At 37.9% G+C, this 23,204-nt stretch overlaps 1 protein-coding gene across 2 annotated transcripts in view; it reads left to right on the top strand.

The window, feature by feature from the left end:
- The window catches only part of DNAAF4 (dynein axonemal assembly factor 4), a 39,229-nt gene that overhangs the window by 2,365 nt on the left and 13,660 nt on the right, over positions 1-23,204 (top strand). For both annotated transcript variants that reach the window (XM_045823237.1, XM_045823236.1), the window contains exons 4-6: positions 8,754-8,985; positions 10,710-10,855; positions 12,036-12,145. In XM_045823237.1, the coding sequence (XP_045679193.1) occupies positions 8,754-8,985; positions 10,710-10,855; positions 12,036-12,145 (488 nt within the window). The remainder of the gene's footprint in view (positions 1-8,753; positions 8,986-10,709; positions 10,856-12,035; positions 12,146-23,204) is intronic.

Raw genomic sequence — 23,204 nt, 5'->3', positions numbered from 1 at the left:
AGGAGGGAGGAAGAGAGGGAGAAAAACATTGATGTGAGAGAGAAACATTAATCAGTTGCCTCTTGAATGCACCCTTACTGGGGACCCAAAGTTGCAACTGAGGCCTGTGGCCTGACTGGGAATTGAACCGGCAACCTTTCATTTCGTGGAATGAAATGAGCCACACCAGTCAGGGCCTGAAAATCTTTATGAAAGTTGAGGGTGTAAATATTAGATAATTATAGATTTACTTGTTTCAGTGAGAATTTTCTGTTTCCAGGGGTCTCAGAAATGATAAGGTTTTATGGTATATTTTACCCCCTTCTTAATCTTGGGATAATGGACACAATTATTTAAAACAAGAAAAACACTGAATATCAACAAATAAATATATTTTTAACTGTTGAGGATTTCAAGTTAGAGCTTTAATCAGCAATATATTTTGAGATATAATTTATATACCATACAATTCACACATTTAAAGCTTACAATTCATCCAGAGTTGTGCAACCATCACCACAATCAATTTTAGAACATTTTCATCACCCCCAAAGCCACCATGCCCATTAGCAGTCACTCTCTGTTCCTCCCATCCCCTAGCCATAGGCAACCACTAATCTAAGTCCTGTCTCTAAAGATTTACCTATGCTAACTTGTTTTTGCAAGTAATTTCTTACTGCACATTCTCATTTTGACATTGTGAAATGATTAAGGAATTTATCACAAGCATGATCTCGTCAAGAGCTCTGTGAACCCATGACTCTTTTTTTGCACTTGAAGCACTAGTATTGCTTTTATAATCAGAAGTTTATAATTCCAAAGATTTCACCACTTCTTTTATCACTTCTACTTGACTTTTAAATATAGCCTATCCTTGTATACTTTGTTTTTTACTTAATTAACCATGTGGTCAGCTGGCCAAAGATTTCTGCTTATAGTATACTTGATGAGTTCCAGTTTTTCTTGATTGTATTATCATTTCTGTCAGCCTTTTGATTTTTATAATTTTCCTGAATTTTATTTTTTAAAAAGACTTTTTTACATTTTTAGAGAGGGGAAGGGAGGAAGGAAGAGAGGGAGAGAAACCTCACTGTGCAAGAGATACACTGATTGATTGCCTCTAGCACACCCCCAACTAGGGACCTGGCCTGCAACCCAAGCACGTGCCCTGACTGGGAATTGAACTGGCGACCTTTCAGTTCACAGGCATGTGCTCAATCTACTGAACCATACCAGCTGGGGCAATTTTCCTGAATTTTAAAAAATACAAGCAAAATATTAAATTTGTGACAACAGATATTTACTGAACTAATAAAACAGGGTACTGCTGGCCTTGTAAAATGAGTTTGGGGGTATTCCCTGCTCTTCAATTTTTTGGAAGAATTTAAAACCTGTTAGTATTCTTTTCATTTCATTTCATTTCATTTCATTTCATTTCATTTATTTCATTTCATTTATTGTTGTTCAAGTACAGTTTTCTGCCTTTTCCCCTCACCCCAACACCCCAGCCTTCCCCACCTCCCTCTCCTGTTTCCACACTGCCCGCCCTTGTTATTGTCCATATGTCCTTTATAATTGTTCCTGCAAACCCTTCACCCTTTTCCCCTGAAATTCCCTCACCTCTCCCCTCTGGTCACTGTCAGCCTGTTCTCAATTTCAGAGTCTTTGGTTATATTTTGCTTGCTTGTGTGTTTTGTTGATTAGGTTCCTGTTAAAGGTGATATTGTATGGTATTTGTCTTTCACCGCCTGGCTTATTTTGCTTAATATAATCCTTTCCAGTTGCATTCATGCTGTTGCAAAGGGTAGGAGCTCCTTCTTTCTTTCTGCTGCATAGAATTCCATTGTGTAAATGTACCATAGTTTTTTGATCCATTCATTTACTGATGGGCACTTAGGTTGCTTCCAACACCTGGCTATTGTAAATTGTGCTGCTATGAACATTGGGGTGCATAGGTTATTTTGGATTGGTGTTTTAGTGTTCTTAGGATATAATCCCAGCAGTAGAATTGCTGGCTCAAAAGGCAGTTCCATTTTTAGTTTTTTAAAAAAATTCCATACTGAAAAACTGTTAGTATTCTTTTTCAAATGTTTGGTAGAATTTACCAGTGAAGCCTGGTCCTGGTCTTTTATTTCTTAGATGGTTTTTGATAACTGATTTAAGCTCCTTACTTGTCATTGGTCTGCTTAGATCTTCTATTTCTCCATGATTGAGTCTTGGTAGGTTGTATGTTTCTAGGAATTTATCCATTTCTTTTAGGTTGTTCGATTTGTTAGTGTACAGTTTGTTCATGGTAGTTTCTTATGATCTTTATCATTCCCATATTATCAGTTGTAATGTCCCCTCTCATTTCTGATTTTTATTTTAGTCTTCTCTCTTTTTTCCTTAGTCTAGCTAAAGAGTTGATGGACGTTTGGGTTACTTCTACCTTTTGGCTATTGTGAATAGTGCTGCTATGGACATGGATATGAAAATATCTTTTCCAGATCTTGTTTTCATTCTTTTGAGTATGTCTGTACCTAGAAGTGGAATGCTGGATTATATGGTAATAATGATCTGTTTTTTAAACCTCACCCAAGGATATGTTTTTATTGATTTTTAGAGAAAGAGGAAGGGAGAGAGAGAGAGAAGAGGAACATCGATGTAAAAGAGAAGCATCGATTGGTTGCCTCCCATATGTGCCATGACGGGTGACCAAACCTGCCATCTTTCTGGTGTACAGGATGATGTTCCAACCACTAACCCACCCAGCCAGGACAATAACTCTATTTTAATTAAACTTTTTTCTTTATTGATTCTTTTTAGAGATACACAGACAGACATTGATTTGTTATTCCACTTATTTATGCATTCATTGGTTGATTCTTGTATGTACCCTGACCAGGGATCCAACTTGCAAAACTTGGTATATCAGGACAATGCTCCAACCAACTGACCTACCCACCCAGGACCTACCTTTAATTTTTTGAGGACCTGCCACACTGTTCTTCATAGCGTCTGCACCTTTTTATATTCCAAGGAGCAGTGAATAAGAGTTTCAGTTTCTCTATATCCTACCAAAACTTGTTATTTTCCCTCTTTTTTGTTGTTTTAAAGATTTTATTAATTTCTAGAGAGATGGGAAGGAAGGGAAAAAGAGAGGGAGAAAAACATCTATGTGTGAGAGATGCAGTGCTTGGTTGCCTCTCACATGCCTCCAACTGAGTGCCTGGCCCACATCAGTGCATGAGCCCTGATGGGGAATCGAACCAGTGACCCTTCAGTTTGTAATCTGTTTAGTCCACTGAGCCACACCAGCCAGGGCTGGGATCGTTTTCTTAATTTCTATTTCTGTCAGTTTGTTATTGGTGTATAAAAATGCAGCTGATTTGTGGATATTAATTTTGTATCCTGCTACTTTGCTGAATTCATTGATTAGTTCTAGTAGTTTCTTGATGGACTCTATGATCAACTGGGATTTATTCTGGGAATGCAAGGTTGGTACATTTGCAAATCAACAAATGTGATTCACCACATAAACAAAATAGAGGATAAAAACCACATGGTTATAACAATAGAAAAGGCATTTGATAAAATCCAGCACCAATTTATGAAAAACCTCTTAGTAAAGTGGGATTAGGGGGAACATATCTAAGCATAATAGAGGCCATATATGACAAACGTACTGCCAGCATTGTATTCAATGGGCAAAAACTACAAGCATTTCCCTTAAGATCAGGAACAGGATAGGGATGTCCATAACCTCCGGTGAGGTCCACGACAAATTTCCCAGGTCTGTGGTCATCGGTAATTTCGAATTTGCCGATGTAACCATGCTTCATCATCACAGTTAGAAACTGGACGATGATGGCTTTGGATCATGGCCTGATAAGAACCTGGTGTTTGCTGCTTTTTTCAGCATTGTTGACACACTTGAGAGCATCAGCCTGAACAGTCATGTGCACCATTATGGCAGCGTGGAAAGATGGTGGGAAGAGTCATCTTCATATTTAAAGAATGGCTTTGCTCTTTATAGAATTTGTGGTTTATAGTTTTTATCTGTCAGTACTTTGAACATGTCATTTCACTATCTTCTGTCCTCCTTTGTTTCTAATGAGAAAACAGCCTTTAATTATATTGTTTCCCTGTATATGATGAGTCTTTTTTCTCTTGCTGCTTTTAAGATTTCCTGCTGTGTTTAGCTTTTTTACTAATTTTGTACTTTATGTTGGATATTTGTATTTATTTTCCTTTGGATTTATTGAAGTCGTTGGAGCTTAGGGTAATATTTTCATCAAATTTGAGAAGTTTTTATCAAAATTTTTCGGTAGTTTTGGTTGAAAACTAGATATTTTAATTAATAGATGATAGCAATTCTGGCTTCTGTTTTTTTTTTTAATTTGTTTTTTGTTTATTTATTCAAGATTATTTTTTAGCAGCTTCCCTTGATTTTAATTATGAAATCAGTCTAGTCTCCCTTGGATATACAGCTGCTGATGTCTCTGCTAAATTTTTTAATTTGTATTTTTTTAGACTGGCTTCCTTAGGGGTCTTCCCTGTGTCCGTATAGCTTAACTGTTAGTTAATGCTTTGGGCAGAGGTAGTAGAGGCCTCCTACCCTTTGCCTGTTGATCTGTGTGTCGGTTTGAGAATACCTGCAAATTTCGAGCCAGGTCTCCTGTCTCCCTTGGCTTCATTTTATGCCAGCCTTCCTGGGTCTCCCCCACAAATACATAGCTTTCTTTAGCCAGGATTATATGGTGAGCTTACCACAGACTTTCTATTGCCCTTGTTTATATGATCTTTATGTTAATTTTCTGACTAGTAAGTCACTTACCCTAACCAGGACCTCAACCTCAGACCTCAACTGCAGATTTTCCCTGTTTATTCCCAACCAAGTCTACAGTTTTTATCCCCTTAAGCCACAGGTTTTTCCTGCCCCACCCTGAAATGAGTCCTCCCTTTCTGCCAACAAAGCTGCAGGGTTTTTCATTGTTGTTGTGAGCTGCATGTTGGTAAAACTGCCAGTCTTGTTATTCTAGCTGGAAGTGGGTGGTTGAGAGCAACCTCAGGCTGGAGGGCACAGCCTCCCACTGTTGTTACCTGTAACTTTAGCAGTTTTTCTAGAACAAACCCTTCTCATTTTGCAGGCTGTCTTTGGTTAATTTCCAGTGCCTTGAAATTGTTGTTTTTGATAGATTTGTCCAGTTTCGTACTTGGTATCTGTGGATGGGAATTGACAGTTCACTCATCCCTCCATAAAACTTGCACATTTTCTTTTGTAGATGAATTTTATATTTATTTATTAAGCTCTCTAAGAAGTTCTTTTGGTATTTTGATTATATTTACATTGACTTTAGAAATTCATTTACAGAACATCAACATATTTATAATATTTCAATCTCCCTCCAACACCATGGCATTTATCTCCATTTCTTCAGACTTACTTTAGGTATCTCCAGCAAAATTATTTGGCATACGTAGGACTTGCTCATATTTTGTTAAGTTTATTCTTAGCCTTTTAAAGTTTTTTCTGGCATTTACTAATGAATAATTTTTTCCACTGTATTTTTCAAATCGCTTATTTCTAGTTTATATGTAAGTTTGTTTTTATGAGTTTGTATTAAGTTGATCTTATAAATGAGTGCCTTGCTGAACTTACTTTTTGGTTGTAATAGTTTGTCAGTTTGTTATTTTGATTCTTTTAGGTAGTCTACAATATTATTTACAAATAATGACAGTTCTGTCTCCTTATAATCCTTATTTATATTTCATATTTTAAACATTCTATTATATAGGTTACCTCTAGGAAAATAGTAAAATAGTAGGCATATTGGCCTTAGTGATTTTGCTAGAAGTATTTCTAATGCTTTGCCATAAAATTGAACATTGTATGGGTCCTTTTAGCAAGCTAAAATTTTTCTGTTATTCCTAGTATCGGCTGATGTTTTGTCATGTGTTGAGGTCATGTTGTTTTTCTCTTTTAATTTCCTAATATCATAAGTAAGAAACACCCTATTTGATCAAGGTATATTATAATTTTAATATTTTCTTCAGTTCAGTGTGCTAATATTTTATTTATTATTTCTGCATGTAATTGATAAGTAAAATTATTTTAGAAAGAACAATGCCTCAATAAACCATTCATTCCAAATTAAAAGAAATACAGACTTCCCCTTCTTCAGGAATTGGGTTTAGGAGTTGCTAATTACTCTCCTTTTAGTTAAATTTGCTGTCTATAGTAAAGCAATATCTCACACTTTATGGCATCCTTTTTTGAGCAGTACAAAGTACTTAAAATTCAGTTTCTTCATGTGTGATGATTGCTTTTCTAGCCTTCTGAATTTTTCTGTTACTAAGCATTCCTTCTTTATGTGGTAAGTGCCCCGTACTACTTTTGTTTTAATAAGAACTTCAGCCCTGGCTGGTGTGGCTCAGTGGGTTGAGTGTTGTTGGCCTGTGAACCAAAGGGTTGCTGGTTTGATTCCCAGTCCAGGCACATGCCTGTGTTGTGGGTTAGGTCCTCAGTAGGGGGAGCTTGAGGGGCAACCACACATTGATGTTTCTTTCTCTCTCTTCCCCTCTAAAATAAATAAATAAAATCTTTAAATAAAAAAATAAAAGAACTTCAAGAATTGTTTAACATTTGTGTATCTCTGTTTCTCTTTGATGTATATAGTTTCTCTTCTCCTTTTATCATAAATTTTGTAGTATTACCTTCTTTAAGTTTTTCTCTTCTTTCTAGTTCATACTGTCACATGCTCTGTGAAGCCTTTCTTGGATCTCTGTTTCTCTTTGATGTATATAGTTTCTCTTTTCCTTATATCATAAACTTTGTGGAATTAACCTTCAAATTTTTCTCTTCTTCCTAGTTCCTTCTGTCACATGCTCTGTGAAGCCTTTCTTGGTCCCTTCTTTTCCACATAACTCCCTAAAGAGTTAGACTATTTTTTTTGTCTCAAAGGTAGTTTATTACAAATTAAATTACACATATAATTATATATATAATATATGTAATATACATATATTTCCCTTAACTAAATCTTGGTTATGATAATAGAACTTTCCTGTTACTTTTGATTATAAGAGTAGTCTCATTTTGGGTAATTAAGACTGTCTTAACAGTTTTAAAAACTTCAAAATTCATTCCACTCACAGGCCTTATGAAAGGTAAGGGTGTTCTGACTTTTTACATACTTTTCCCTTCTTTCATGTGTTGGGGAAAAGAGGGAGGAAAGGAAAAATGGGAAACATATTATTAAACTGGGTGAAGTTGTCATCTCTTTTTAGGTTGTGGCTGCCTCTGGCTAACACTGACTGTTCATCATTCCCTGTTGTCAGGCATTAAAAGCTGGCTCATTGCCACATGCAGAGTCCTCCTGTCCCAACCTCTTGGCAGCCGTCTGAACTTTAGGATTCATAGTAATTAGCATCTTTTGGGCTTAGTTTAGGCCTTAGGTACAGTTCTGGGACTACAGGAAACTCGTGTTCAATATTCTGTGAAATTTATTTTAAAGTCAGTATTACACAGTTCAATAGAAAGATAACCAGTCTTCCAGAAGAGGCCATTAAATCATGCAGATGTTACAGGATACTTCTTCAGTATAGTTTTCATATGGATAATGTTGATTCTGTATCCTAAAATAATTCAGCCTCTAGGAAACTTGGTTCCAGCATGTCATTCTGTTACTGTGCCAGACATATTATTTAAATGTATATTAATTTACATTTAAATTAATGAAACAAAATGAAAAATCAGCTTCTCGGTCACTCTAGCTACATTTCTTAAAAATCTGAAATAATTAAACAGTTATTAGACTTCTGAAAAAAACTCTTGATATAACCTTGTGGTTGAGAAAGAGCCACATTGTAAGTGCTTAATTAACCACATGTGGCAGTGGCTGCTGACTTGGATAGCACAGAACATTAGCATCATCAAAAAAAGTTCTGTTAGACACTGCTTCTCTAGAGGATAGATGTGAGAATTTTTGTTCTCTAGAGGAGAGAGGTGAGAATATTTTAATTACCATGGGAAACTCAGATACATAGAGTTAGTCATATATACCAACCAATTTTTTTATTTCAGAGTTTTATCTTTCTTGCCCTTATGAGGGAAGTTTATAAAAGGGAGAAAGTTAACATATTCTTGTGTAGTATACTGCTTTTAACTTATTTGACATTTAGCTTTTCACATGGAAGTTCCAAATAACAACTATGGCAAACTAGCTGGCAATGGAATTCAAAGTTCAAACATATTCCAGAGACAAACTCTTTAGTTCATCCTTTCTATTTTTATTCTAAATATTCCTCATTCCTCAGGCGAAGGTTGGCACAACTGCAGTCCTAAGACAAGGTAAGACTGGCAAAAGTAAAGAGGCAAATGTTTGTGTGTGTGTGTGTGTGTGTGTGTGTGTTTAGGTTTTGGGAAAAGTGACTTGACTTTTACAATAGAAAAATAGATTTTTTTTGTTACCAAGCCCTTTGATATCATCTAATTGAATGCTTACCCACATTTTACTTGTGAGTAAACTAAAGCTAGAGAAAGTAATTTCCTAAGATTGTATCAATAGTTAATGGTAAATATGAACTAAAACCTATGTTTCACAACAACCAAATCACTGGGCATTTTGCTAAATTATTTACCATTCTCATTTTAATTCTTTACTTACTGCTAATTATTGCTGCAGATACAATTACAAGAGTTTTGAGGTAAGATTAATTATTGTAATGAACTTATTTTTAAAATGTTGCTTTTTATATGTTTTAAAATTTTTAGTAATTGTAATTGTTCACAGATTGAAGAAGAAGAGAGGAAAAAAATAGAATGTATGAAAGAAAATGAACGGATAAAAGCAACTAAAGAATTGGAAGCATGGAAAACATGTCAAAGAAAAGCTGAAGAACAAAAAAGAATTCAGAGAAAAGAGAAGTTACATCAACAAGAAAGGCCAATTGAAGAAGAAAAGAAAAAATTAAAACATAAAAGTCTTACCGGAAATTCAACATCTAGAAATATTGCCACGAAAGGTACAAGAATTACTTCAGTGTTTCCTGGGAAAGTGAGTCCTGCTGGTAAAGTATATAGGTCACTTTTGTTGTTGTTGTAACATATTTTTGATATTCGGTCCTTATTATAGTTTATTGAGAATAAGTATTGCAACACAAAGACTAAAGTAAAAGATTTATTTTGTCCTCTAGGAAGTAGTGAAGTTTTATGATAAAATGAGCAGAGATTCAGTGTTGTTTTTGCTTGTGTGCTTCCTTTTGAAATTTATGAAAGTGTTGTTAAATATGTATTTTAACTTATGTCTAAAAAGACTTGGGGTGGACTGTCAGTACGAGGGACATTCATTTATTTCTTTAGAGATACGAAACTAGGATTTTTATTAAAAGACATTTTCTTCACCTGACTCAGTAAAATGAGTACTGTTCGGCAAACAAGAGTTCTTCTGGCCTTTGATCCTGGTATGTTAAAAATAGTTAAAAGAACATATTTATTCTTTTTAAGGTTTTATTTCTTTATTTTTAGAGGTGGGGGAGGGAGAAAGAGAGGGAGAGAAACACCAATGTGCATCTGTTGTCTCCCACACACCCCCGACCTAGGAGCTGGCTTGAAACCCAAGCATGTTCCCTGACCAGGAATTGAACAAGGAACTTTTCAGTTTGCAGGCTGGCACTCAGTCCACTGAGCCACACCAGCCAGGGCAAAAAGAACATATTTATTGAAAGCTAAGAGTTTGATTTTTATCTCATCTTAGAATATTAAGCTTTGTTTAGTGTATATGTAGCAAATGAAACATTTTGTAGTAAAATCACTTGTATAATAGTAATAATTAACATTTATTGGTGATCACTTTATGCCAGGTGACTTTACTGGTTGTTTCACTCAGTTTTCACAATAGCACTTTGTGATAAATGTTGCTATTCTTATTTTAGAGGCAATAGATGTTCATAAAGGATAAACAAATTACCAATAAGTAAACCTGTGGTATTTGAACCGATATCTGTGTGCATCTGAAACCTATGTTCTTTCCACTTGGTTACATGTCATTACTACTTTAACAATGAGGTCTAGCATGTGGGAAAATCATTTAGAGTGAATATTAAGTAGTAACCATTATTAAATATTTTATTAACCATTATTTTATTGTGGTTTAATTTAACTACCACAATACCTCCTTCTTTAATGCTATTCAATAAAATATTGATACCAGTTAGAGTATATGAAAATATTTCATTCCATATTTCAAATACTGCTAAACAAATTTTATGTTTTCAAATACTGTTGCATCCAAAACACACTTTTATAAGGAAGAAGTATCTTCAAGATCTTGATGATACTGATTTTTACACAGCTTAATTCACTTTACTGATATTTTATTAATAATTTTATGTTTACCTTTATATTGAGATTCACTTACATTTTTTAAAATTTTTGTATTGATTTTAGAGAGAGAAACATCAATTTATCATTCCCCTTATTTATGCATTCATTGGTTGACTCTTGTATGTGCTGATCAGAGTTGGAACCCACAACCTTGGTGTATTCGTACGATGCTCTAACCAACTGAGCTACCTGGCCAGGACCTGCCATACTTTCAATGATGGATTTTACATTCCTTCCTATAGAAAAGTATCTTTGGTTTATTGGTATAGAATTTTAGAAGTAGCTTTGATGTATAACTTATTTAAAAGTCAGTGTGTTAAGTACAAAATGAGAAAAAAATAACTTATTAATATTGTTTTTGAAGGGAGAAACTCAGAAAATATATTTTCTGAGAAGTTAAAAGAAGACAGTATTCCTGCTCCTCGCTCTGTTGGCAGTATTAAAATCAACTTTACCCCTCGAGCATTCCCAACTGCTCTCCGGGAATCACAAGTAGCAGAAGAAGAGGAGGTAGGAGTACTTGCTGTTAGTTACAATGACCATAATGAAAATACTTTATTTTTTATTATTTCCTTATGAAAAAAATATATTTTTCAGGATTGTTTTTTGGGCTCCAGAATGCTGATGACAGAATACTGCTTTACTATGCAGTAGTCTTGCCTATTCCAAGAGATGAACTGTTGCATGTGCTATTTATTTTATGAGGTGCATCATTTTCTTTAGTAGATTTGTAAAGTTTGGATCAGTATGTGTTGTGATTAGGACAGATTTGAAATTTATTATTAATATATTATTACAATGAGTTATTAATATCAGATATTTTAGTGTTTGATGCTTTGTAATTAATATCTTTCATTCATTTATAAATTCCTGAGCTTTGGTATTTTAAATATTGTATCTTCAGTTATATAAGCACTAACAACTGCATTTCTTTACTGTAAGGTGTGAACTGATACCTCTTCCAATTGAGAAGTTGTGGATATAATTGAAGATACTTAAGATATAATGACAGTTTATAAGTATTAACATTTTTCTTTTTATTCAACAGTATATTACTTTTATAGTTTATTATTTTATATTAGCATACAATATTATAACTTTTTAATATAGAAAAATAAAAAGATAAACTAGAAAAGTAAAATAATACTCATATGAACTCCCAAATTTGAATGAAGTGTGCACTAGAAATCTTTACTCTTGACCAGCTATTAAAGTAAAAAAAAATTTTTTTAACATATAAAAACTGGAAGTTTAAAATCACCTTCTTTAAGTACTTTTTTAGTCTGCTTGGGCTGCAGTAACAAAATACCGTAGACTTGATGGCTTAAACAACAGACATTTATTGAATGTTTCATAGTTCTGTAAGCTGGGAAGTCCAAGATCAGCGTGCTGGGGTGGGTGGAGGGAAGAACAAGCACGCTGGTGGTCTCTTCTCCTTTTGTAAGGACACTCGTTCTGTCCTGGGGCCCTACCCTCATGATGTCATCTGAATCTCATTAACTCCCAATGGCCCCACCTCCGTATGGCATCACATTGGTGGTTATGACTTTAACATGAATTTTGGGGGACACAAACATTCACTACATAAGCAATAGTATTTCTGTCTTATGTAGGAAGATGGGAATCTAAAAGTAAGTGTTAATAACAAAAAGACCTTTGTGTCATTCATTAGACTTCATTCTCATTTCAGTGGCTGCACAAACAAGCAGAGGCAAGGAGAGCAATGAATACTGATATTCCTGAACTTAGGGACTTAAAAGAGGAAGAAAAGAACCCAGAATGGTTGAAGGATAAAGGAAAGTAAGTTGTTTGAACTCTGGCCATGAGATTTATAATAAATTTATGTAGACATTAGTTTTTCTGACATTTTCCAGATATCTTGACATGTTTGTGTGTGTGTGTGGTTGTTGGAGAGAGAGAATGCAAATAAACAGATTAGGTAGGCAGAGCCTCCATATTAAAAAGTCAGATCATATAACAATGAAGGCTGTTATTTTTATTTGTTTTTATATTTAAATGTCATAGAAATGAAAAAAATCACATCTTTTGGATGGCTTATTAAAAATCCTGTTTTGGTCCTGGCCTAGTAGCTCAGTTGGTTGGAGAGTCATCCCATACACCAGAAGGTTGTAAGTTCCACCCCCAATCAGGACACATACTTAGGTTGCATGTTTGACCCTTGGTTGGGATGCATATGGGAAGCTACCAATTGATATTTCTCTGTCTCATATTGATGTTTCAATGTTTCTCTCTCTCTCTCTCTCTCTCTCTCTCTTTCTTTTTGTGTCTCTCTATCCCTTCTCCCCCTCCCTCTCTAAAATCAATAAACATATTCTTGGATGAGGATTTTTTTAAAATCCCTTTTTAAATCACATTTGATAGAATACCTACCTAATACCTCCCTTAAAAATCTGTTTCTTAAAAACTAGAGCTTTGATTATTCATATCCATATTTTAAAAGATTTCCAAATTATCTTGTAAATTGTCATTTTATATCCAGGCAGTCCTTTTCCCATTTATTATATATATGTGGTTCCATGTGTCAATATTTTTATACACTTATCAAAAACAGTGAGTTCTGGCACATTCTGAGTGGCAACTCGATTCAAATTCATATTTTGAGACAATTGTAGATATTATTTATTATATATCATATATACATTGTATTTCCTATTGCTGCCATAACAAACTACCTCAAACTTAGTGGCTGAAAACAATACAAACTTATTATATTAACAGTTTTGGAAATCAGAAGTTCAAGTTGGGTTTCACTGGGCTAAAATCAAGGTATCAATTGTGATCTTTGAGGAGGCTTAAGGGGAGAATCCGCTCCCTTGCATTTTCCAGCTTGGAGGCTGCCATAAACACTCCTTGGTTTATGGCCCCCGGCCAGCATTTTTATCACCCTGAGCTCTGCTTCCATAGTCATATCTCCTTCTCTGACTCTCACTCCCCTGCCTCCCTCTTTCTTTCTCAAGGACACCTGTAGTTACATTAGTCCCATTTGCACAGTTTAGGATAATTTCCTGTCTCAAGATCCTTAGTTACATCTGCAAAGTCCTTTCTACCCTGTTGGTGAACATATTCACAGGTTCTGGTGATTTAGATGTAGACATCTTTGGTGGGGGAAAGGGCATTAGCTGTCTGTAAACCATATGTGTTCTCTCTTGGTCTTTCCTCATGTCAATTATAAACATCAGAGACTGATTTGTGGCATTGAGCTGGAGCTGGCAATTTTTCTGAGTGTTAGAAGCCTGGGGCTGATAAGTTTATTCCTTTTACTTCTATCAGTAAAACCCATTGTGAACCCTTCTCCTATTTCTCCCTTTCCCTCTCTGCCTCCTTGTCCCCCTCCCTCCCTTCTTATGTATTGAACCATTAAACATCTATTGATTGCTCGCTGTTTGCCAGACTGTGAGCTAGACTCTGAGCTGCAGAGATCAGTGAAGGAGAGAGATATATACAAATACTTACAACACTGTAAGGGAAGTACAATTTCTAGAAAAGAACAAAGTAATATGAGAGTACAGAGGAGGGACACCTAACCTTTATGGAAGGAAGGTAGGATCAGGAAAAACTTCCTAGGGAACTTAGTACCTGAGCTCCTTTTAATGAAAAGTGAGTTTGAAGAGGAAGGGAAAGAAAGGTATTCATTTCAGTCAGAGGAAACAATATGAGCAAACCCTCAAAGACAAGAAACAGTATGATATGTAGGTCAGGAACTGTGAGTCATTTATTTTTTGCTAAAACAAAATTTGAGGCTAGGATTAATAAATGTACCTAGATAAATAGGCAAGGGCATTGTATGCTTGATTAAGACTCTTGTATTTTATTTTGTAAGGTGGGGGGAAAATGTGTTGCAGAAACTAAGCAAAGGCCTTCAACTGTGGCATTGTTGTAGGTGTGAAAAGTGCAATTTGAAAAATATTTAGGATGTAAAATAGGTGGAACTTCTTTTTTTTTAAGATTTTATTTATTTTTATTTTTAGAGAGGGAAGGGAGGGAGACAGAGAGAGAGAGAAACATCAATGTGCAGTTGCTGGGGGTCATGGCCTGCAACCCAGGCATGTACCCTGCCTGGGAATCGAACCTGTTACACTTTGGTTCACAGCCTGCGCTCAATCCACTGAGCTACGCCAGCCAGGGCAGAACTTCTTGAATAATTTTTGGAGATTGAGAAAGGGGCACCTACAGGTGACTTCTGTGTTCCCAGTATGAATGATTGATTGCCTGATGCCACCGAATGAATTAGAGAATACTAAAAGAGGGGCCAGATAGGGGGGAATGCAGGTAAGTTCAATTTTGAGTATGTTGAGTTTGAACTGTCTTTGGGTCAGTCTGGTTAACAGTGTCCAGCAAGTTTGAAACTCGAGGGAGGCCGGCACTATAGATATAGATTTGGAGGTTATCGGCATTTATATGGTGATGTGGACCCCGGCTCATGGGGTCCGAGACATTGTGGATGAGATACGACAAATTCATACAGACTACCGAGTCCTGTGGAGGAAAAGGGACAACACAGCCACTCTCTCAAGGGGAGAGCACCCCAACCTTTGCCTTGACAAGCTTTCATTGCTCTTTTTGAGCACATTACATGATGGTCCTCATTTACTATGCAGAGGTTCACTTTAGTTGGTTACCTATTACAGAAAACAAAGGAGAGGATCCTGCTCATCACATCACAGAGGAAGGATATTTGCAAATGCAAAGGGAAAAGTAGTTGAACTGGTTACACTCATCCTTGGAAGGTTTAGCACAGATTTTAGGAAGTTACTTTAAAGATATGTAGTAAATGTTTGCTGCTTCAATTCAGGGTGAGGGAGTTTTAGCAAAAAGCAAGTCTCAAAATGGCCTAGGTACAATGCAGGCCTAATTCCCCACAGGAGAACCTATCCATGGGCATAGGTCCTGTCTGAACCCACGCCACGCACAACAGTTTCCTATAATATAGTAGTTGAATTTTTTCTTTTTATTTTGACAATACACTTATGAAAGCTGGGAACAGTGAAACAAGGAAGGGCTTGCGATAGAAGAAGCAACAGGTGAGAGCTTAGGCAGGGCTGTGCTGGCTCTCCAGAAATGTTATAGGAAAGAAGTGAGCCTATGTGGGGCTGCAGTTTGCTCATTGAAAAGTCAGAGAAAAGGGTGCCTTGGAGACAGGTTCATCGGGCTAGCCCAGGACAAGCTGCCACTGCACATTGTTCCTCTGGTTTCAGGCCACATGGGAACCTTTAGAGTTTAGGATATGCAGGCCTGAGAGGGAAGAAAGATGTGGGTGTACTCCACAGAGGAAGAACACACTATAGTAGTTGAATTTAGAAGAGTAGGGGAGATATCCAAGAAAAGTCTGTAGACCAGGAGAGTAATGGCTTGAGGATAAAACTCTGACCTACTAGCATTTGAAGGTCTGGCAAAAGAAAAGAGTACACAAAAATACTCCCAGAGCCAATAGTATAGAAACTTTAAGGATAGACTCTGGTTTTTCTTGTTCTTTAAGAATATAAAATGTTTGAATAGATTTGCAAATGCCACAGAAGAGATGATTAAAATGTCTCCTAAAAAAGTGGAGATAATGGGTTCAAAGCCAAGGGTGGATATATTATCTTCATTTTGTATTCATCCTCTTATTAAAAGTGACATGCATTTAAGATTTTTATAAAAATATATCTTCTGAAAAAAATTCACACAGCACATATGAAATGCAAGTTCCCCTTGCATTTCATCCAGTCTATAGGCCTCCTTCCTATCCTGTTCCCCAGCTGTACACACTCTAAATCATTCTTTTTTAAAATTATATTTCATTGGTTATGCTATTATAGTCCCAATTTTCCCCTTTTGCCCCCCTCTTTCGCCAAGACCCAGTCACTCCACTCTCTCAGAGAAACCACACACCATTGTCCCTGTCCAGGGGTCATGCATATGTGTTCTTGGGCTACTCTATTCTTTATGCTGTATTTTATATCCCCATGGCTATTCTGTAACTACCTGTTTGTACTTCTTAAACTCTTCATTTTTGCCCATCCCCAACCTACCTCTTACCTGGCAACCATCAAAATATTGTCTGTATCTATGATTCTGTTTCTCTTCTGTCTGTTTATTTTGCTTTTTAGATTCAATTGTTGATAGATATGTATTTATTGCCATTTTACTGTTCATAGTTTTGATCATCTTCTTCTTACAGAAGACACTTAACATTTCATATTATACTGGTTGGGAATAATGAACTCCTTTAGCTTTTTCTTGTCTGGGAATCTCTTTATCTGTCCTTCGATTCTAAATGATAGCTTTGCTAAGTAAACTTGGTGGCAGGCCCTTGGTTTTCATCACTTTGAATATTTGTCACCAATTCCATCTAGCCTGCCAAGTTCCTTTTGAGAAATCAGCTGACAGTCTTTTTTTTTTTTTTAAGATTTTGTTTATTTATTTCTAGAGAGAGAGGGAGGGAGAAAGAGAGGGAGAGAAACATCCATGTGTGGTTGCCTCTTGCATGCCCCTAACTGGGAACCTGGCCTCCAACCCAGGCATGTGCCATGAATGGGAATCAAACAGACCCTTTTGTTCACAGGCCAGCACTCAGTCCACTGAGCCACACCAGCCAGGGTCAGCTGACAGTTTCATGGGAGCTCTCTTGTAGGTAACTAACTGCTTTTCTCTTGCCGCTTTTAAGATTCTCTCTTTGTATCTAACCTTTGACATTTTAATTGTATTGTGTCTTGGTGTGGGCCTTTTTGGGTTCACCTTGTTTGGGACTCTCTGTCCTTCCTAGACTTATAGGTCTATTTCCTTTACCAAATGAGGGAAGTTTTCTGTCATTTTTTCACACAGATTTATAGTTTCTTTTCTTTCTTCTCCTTCTGGCACCACTGTGATGCCGATGTTGGTACACTTGAAGTTGTTCCAGAGACTGCTTATACTATTCTCCTTTTTTTGGATTCTTTTACTTTTTGTTGTCCTTTTTGCTTCTTTATGTTCCATATCATTGATTTGATTCTCAGCTTCATCCACTCTACTGTTGTTTCCCTGTAAATTGTTCCTTATTTCAATTAATGTAATTTTAATTTCTGTCAGGGTCATTTTATGCTGCTAAGGTCCTTACTAAGTTCCTTGAGCATCCTTATAACCATTGTTTTGAACTCTACATCTGATAGATTGTTTCTCTTGATTTTGTTTAGCTCTTTTTCTGGAGTTTTGATCTTTTCTTTCATTTGGGCCATGTTTCTTTGTCTCTTCATTTTGGCAGCCTCCCTGTGTTTGTTTCTATGTATTAGGTAGAGCTGCTTTGACTCTGTGTCTTGGTAGTGTGGCCTAATGTAGTAGGTGTCCTGTAGGGTCCCATGGCACAGCCTTCCTTATCAGCCCAGCTGGGCACTCAAGGGTCACCCTCCGAGTAAGCTGAGTACACCCTCATCCTGCAGCTGAGCTTTGATTGCTGTTGGCTGGTAAAATGGAGGTATTTACCCAGGCCAGTCAGCTGCAAGGACTGGCTGTGACCACTTACCAGCAATATCTGCTCTTCGTTGAGGATCAGCTGTGCAAGAGCAGGGTGGTATTGCTCCAGCATGGTCTGTAGCTGTCCACTGGGTGCGGAGGCTTTGGGGCTTCCCAGGTGGTGTAGGCCAAGGTCTGCCTCCACCTGTGTTTTGCCCAGAGCCACCCTGCCTGAGCTATAAAGTAATCTGAGATGGCTGTGAGATGGCTGTTGCTTGTGCTGGGCTTGGAGATTCCCAGGTGAAGCCAAGTTGTGCATCTAGAATGGTTGCTGCTGGTGCTGGGCCTATGGCTACTTAGCAAGAGGTGCAGGGGTCAGGGACTCACTGAAGCTGGCTGTTGCTCTTTTGAGAGAATTAAGTAAGTTATGAAGCATGAGCCAAGACTAGTCATTCATATGGAAAAGCAGCTTGTGTGGGCCAGTAAGTTGGATGAGACAGAGTCCCTGGGGTCTTCAGGGTGGGCAAATAGTGTTAGCCAATTTGATGGAGTCTCAGATATGGTACCAGCCTGCTGGCTCTGTGGCTCTGTAGGGCAAGGGTTCAGTAAAGGGACAATGGCCTCTGACCTCCTTTCTGTTCCTCAGCTCTAGCCTGGATGCTAGAAACTTCAGATTCTTCTTGTATGCCACTGGTGCCTTTTAAGCTGCTGCCCAGGTGCTATTGGGAGAGAGCTGCACCTCCAGCTCTCACCATGATGCAGGACAATTCAGTTTCTCCCTGTATGTTTCTGATGCCTTTCAATCTGCTGCCCCCATGCTGGAGCTCAGATGGAGTATGTCTGAGTAAGTCTATGTGCAGGCCCTTTAAGAGGAACTGCCTTGGACTCTAGCAGTTCCTGTCTTCCACCTGTCTCAGTCTCCACTGGTTACTTTTTGAAAGATTTTTTAAAAATTTATTTATTTTCAAAGAAAGGGGAAGGGAGGGAGAAAGAGAAGGAGAGAAACATCAGTGTGTGAGAGAAATACAGATCAGGCACTTCTCACACGCCCCCAGCCAGGGACCTGGCCTACAACCCAGGAATGTGCCTTGACCAGGAATCGAACTGGCAACCTTTTGGCTTGTGGGATGATGCCCTACACACTGAACACCAGTCAGGGTGGATAGTATTCTTTATTCTCATTTTTCTAATGCAGAAACAAGGGCTAGAATGGTTAATAAACTAAGCTAAGGTGGTGGTTAATAAGATGAACCAGGATTCAATCCCAGGTCAGTATGATTGTGAAGCTTGTATTCCAGCCACTGTTGCATACCTCTCAGAGATGAATGAAATCTTCTTCCCATCCTTTTATTTCAATTGATTAACCACAGCCCAGGTGGTATGCTATGCATCCTTTCAGCATGAGAGTGCTGGAGTGTGCATAGCAGAGTGGGCTGTCCTCTTGGATTAGCTACTTTCCTGTAGAAAAAGTTGACAAATTAATCTGAAGTAGGCAGAGATACTTTATTTTCTGAGATTAGAGGGAAGAAAGTGAGGACAAGGTAAGTTTCTAACAAGAAAAATTGCTTAGTGGGTACTGTTGAGGGCTGTGCTTGGTAGGAAACATGAATTTAGAGAGATGCCAGTCAGTACCACTGTGTGATTTACCTCCTATAGTGTTTAGTCTTTGGGTTTAAGAGTAGATCATTGAGTGCGAGTTGAACTTTTGACTGACAGGAACATCGGAAGACTAGTAGTGCAAGGAACCAGATTACTCATGGGAGAAATAACTCAGATGTTTAGCCATGAAGCCCAGGCTGGTTTAGAAAGGAAGAGATGTCATGAGCGGCTCAGTGGCCTGAGAAAAGGGAGCAATTACAAGAGCAGAGGGCTCTGTGAGTTGAAGTAGTTTAAAGGGAAGGTTGGCAGAATAGAAAGTTCAGGTCAGTGGCTGGGATTCCACAGTTTGATGGTCCTGAGGCAGTGTAGTTCAGCTGATGACAAAATCCAAGGTGTGGCCCTGGCGGTTGGTAGCAAAAATAGAGTTGAAGGGAAGGCAATTTGAATTAAGGACTTCTAGGTATTTCAAGGCTAAATTGATTAAGGGGTCATATAGGTAAGCCTTAGAACCTTCTGGAATTATAGAAGGAGTTGGGATGGAGACAGATACTGGGAGCCAAGTTTCAAAGCCCTCAATAAATAAAAAGGAATGATTTAAAGAGCCACTAAATGCCAGTGACCTGAAGACTATAGGCTAAAGATGTCAGGGGTCTCAAAGGATGATGACTTTTATGTAAAGGGGAGAGCTACTGCTAAGTGAGTCTGGAGAGTGCCAATGTCTGCTGTCCCAGTTCCTTACGTGGGGTGATGAGTGTCTGGTGAGGCTCCGTGTAGAGGGAGTAGAAGTAGCACTGCCCTCAAGGTAGAGCCAGGTTTATTTTAGAAAGCATTCTGTGGAAGATTTGTGGGTATAGGGAAGGGTTGGGATGGGAGGTAGAGTCAGTTAAGGCAGAAACAGGAGTAAGAAAGTGCAAAAGAGGTGGCAGGGATGAGAGTAGGAAAGGCTAATGAATAAGGACTTTAACTTGAGGACAAGGGAGAAGCATGCCTTTTGATCAGTGCCCAAAGATAACAACATTGGTGGACATGCTTAGACAGTCCTTTGGCACAAGGTGTTTTGGTGCTGGGACTGGCTAAAGGTCCTAGGCAGTGTTGGTCTGATCTTATTTCTTTAAAAAAAATTTTTTATTGTATATTTTTCATTTCCACTTATTCCCCTTATACCCACTACCCCTGCCCGCCCAGTCATCAGACTGTTGACCATGTCCATGAGTCCTTTTTGATCTTATTTCTAATATATACTAATGATGTGATTTGGATTTAAGAGTGGAAAGGGCAGATAAGATCATTGAGCCAGGGCTGAAATTTCGACTGATAAGTATAGCAAAAGACGTGTGTGTGTGTGTGTGTGTGTGTGTGTGTGTGTGCAAATAAATAAATATAAAATTGACTGCTGATGAGAGCAATCAATAGGCAACAATCTATTGCAGAAGTGTACTTCGTGGCAGGCAGCTATGACTGGTAGATTGTAATTACTTGAGTTCCTTTTGTTTTTGTACCATGTTGCCTTACAGTCTTCAATTAGGTAGAAAAAGAAGGAGGAGCAAAATAAGAGGAGAAGAGAGTTAAAAATGAGGAGAGATGGAAGAAAACTTAGTAACTAATGACAGCCGGGGAAACAGTGAAGCACAGTTAATCATAATGCCAAGCACAAACAGATAAAAGGAAAGAATTGTTAGAGAGAAATGTATCCTCTCTAGCAATGTAATGCAGTACAAAAGATAGAAACAGACATAATAGAACTGATTCAGAAGGAAGGTGTTGAACTTAAGGCAAAGGATGAAACACTTTCTTCTCCAGAGGCTTTGTTTTATGGTAGCCCTCTCTATTTACACAGGCAAAATGCCCTCTTATTGTACTACCCTTTCAGAGAAGGGTGTGCCTTTCAAAAGAGCAGTAATTTGAGGAAACTGTTTAGGGGGTTATGTGTATTCAAAACGAAGCTTGTAGAAAAAGCCACAGAATGTTTTTATTTTCTTTACCCAGCTTTCTACTGCTGTGTCTTAGTTTTAAATGTCAAATCTACCTTTTAGGAAAATACCTAATCTTATGTAATTTTATTTGCTCATGAAAGCATTTTAGCTTTTCCATTAACATGTGCCAGGTAGATTTTTACTGAGAACATCTCACATAAAATAGAGTCCAGGTGCTCATATTTAGACATGACAGGGTGTGACGTTATTTAACAGCCTGCGTGACTCAGAATCTGAAAATGACTTAATTGCTAACCTTCAAGACATTTGTAATCATCTAAGGTATAGAGACCATCGTTCTGTCCCACTGACATCGATCTGTGTGTGATTTTTAGCATGTTTTTTTTTTAACTAACCCTGTCTTAACCCCAGACTTTAAGTCCCTTCTTTCCCCACACTAGGTCCACTGGAATCACACCTGCATACCTCACCCTCCATAGCAAATTCTGATGTTAGATAGGAGGGAATTAAGTATCTATATAATTGTACAAATTAGCACCCAGCATCGTAGTACTTACTTTTGCTACATAAGATCACCTGCCCTAATTCTAGTGTATGAATTTTCTTTTTATTCTCTTAGCCAAGTACAGATTTTGTAGCCTGACTGATACTCCAGTCCTAAGAGTGAGGCTCTGGGGGGGTAGGTAGAGGTGGAAGAGGGTATGGGGGTGATAAATGGTGATGGGAAAAGAATGGGTACATTAAAAAAAAGAGAGAGTATGAGGCTCTGGCCCTGGTGGGGTGGCTCTGTTGATTGGAGCATCGTCCCATACACCAGAAGGTTGCAGATTCAATTCCCTGTCAGGGCACATGCCTAGGCTGTGGGCTTAATCCCTGGTCGGGGCACATGCAGGAGACAACCAATCAATGTTTTCTCTCACATCGATGTTTCTCTCTCTCTCAAGCCAATGAACATATCCTCAGGTGATGATTAAAAAAAAAAAAAGAGTAAGGCTACACTTTGCTTTTGCTTTTCTTCTTGCTGACCAAGTTAATTCTGCTTCTGAACCCCAGCTTTGTATTGTAGCAGCCTGCTATTTGCTGACAGACTAACCTAGTGCCAATTGGTCAGAATTTCTGGATGCTTGCTATTTCTGAATTTTCTGTAGATGTATTCTGTTTTGCTGTCTGGATGTCCTTTTACTTCATGTTGGATTTTTAAGAAATTAAATCTATAGGGTAACATTGGTTAATAACATTATAAAATTTTCAGGTGGACGACATTATAATTTGACATCTGTGTACTCTTTTGTGTGCTCACCACCAAAAGTCTAGTTTCCCTCATTGTTGCGCGTGGGTCACCGGCCAGCAGTGACCACGGAACGCTGTGGATGGCTCGACGAAAACATGCGAGAGAAAACACATGCACAGAGACAAACTAGTTTCTGTGGGGAAGTAGGGACGAAATGGCCACCCCCCTAGAGGGGAGTGCGCTGATTTACCGTCCATACCTGCTTTTATTAGGTTAATTTTCATAATAATTCAGGTAAAGTACAGTACTCATTAGGGGAAGTAAGGAACCATAGAAAACAAAGAACTCTGCTGGTCTATTGAGTTGGGGGTCAAAGAGCTATAAGACTGAGGAACAAAATAACTTCCTCCTAAGACCCTTCTCATTCAACTGAGAGCATTCTAAACAAAGAAGGTTTCACAGTAATTTACATATTCTTTCTTAGGCCTGATCACCCCAGGGAATCCGCACTTCTCAGTACAGAGCTGCACCACCCTGTCATTGTTTCAGGCTTAGGTGGAGCAAGGGAACTAAGGCAACTGGGAGACAAGGAGGTTTTTTCCCAGACGCTGAGAACTCAGGCTATGTCAAAGCCGAGGAGCGAGGGTCCATCACCCCCTTTTGCTGC

This window comes from Phyllostomus hastatus, unplaced genomic scaffold, assembly GCF_019186645.2.
Source record: "Phyllostomus hastatus isolate PE091 unplaced genomic scaffold, TTU_PhHast_1.1 phas_scaffold_501, whole genome shotgun sequence".
Lineage (NCBI taxonomy): Eukaryota > Metazoa > Chordata > Mammalia > Chiroptera > Phyllostomidae > Phyllostomus > Phyllostomus hastatus.
This window is presented reverse-complemented; position numbering and strand designations above follow the sequence as displayed.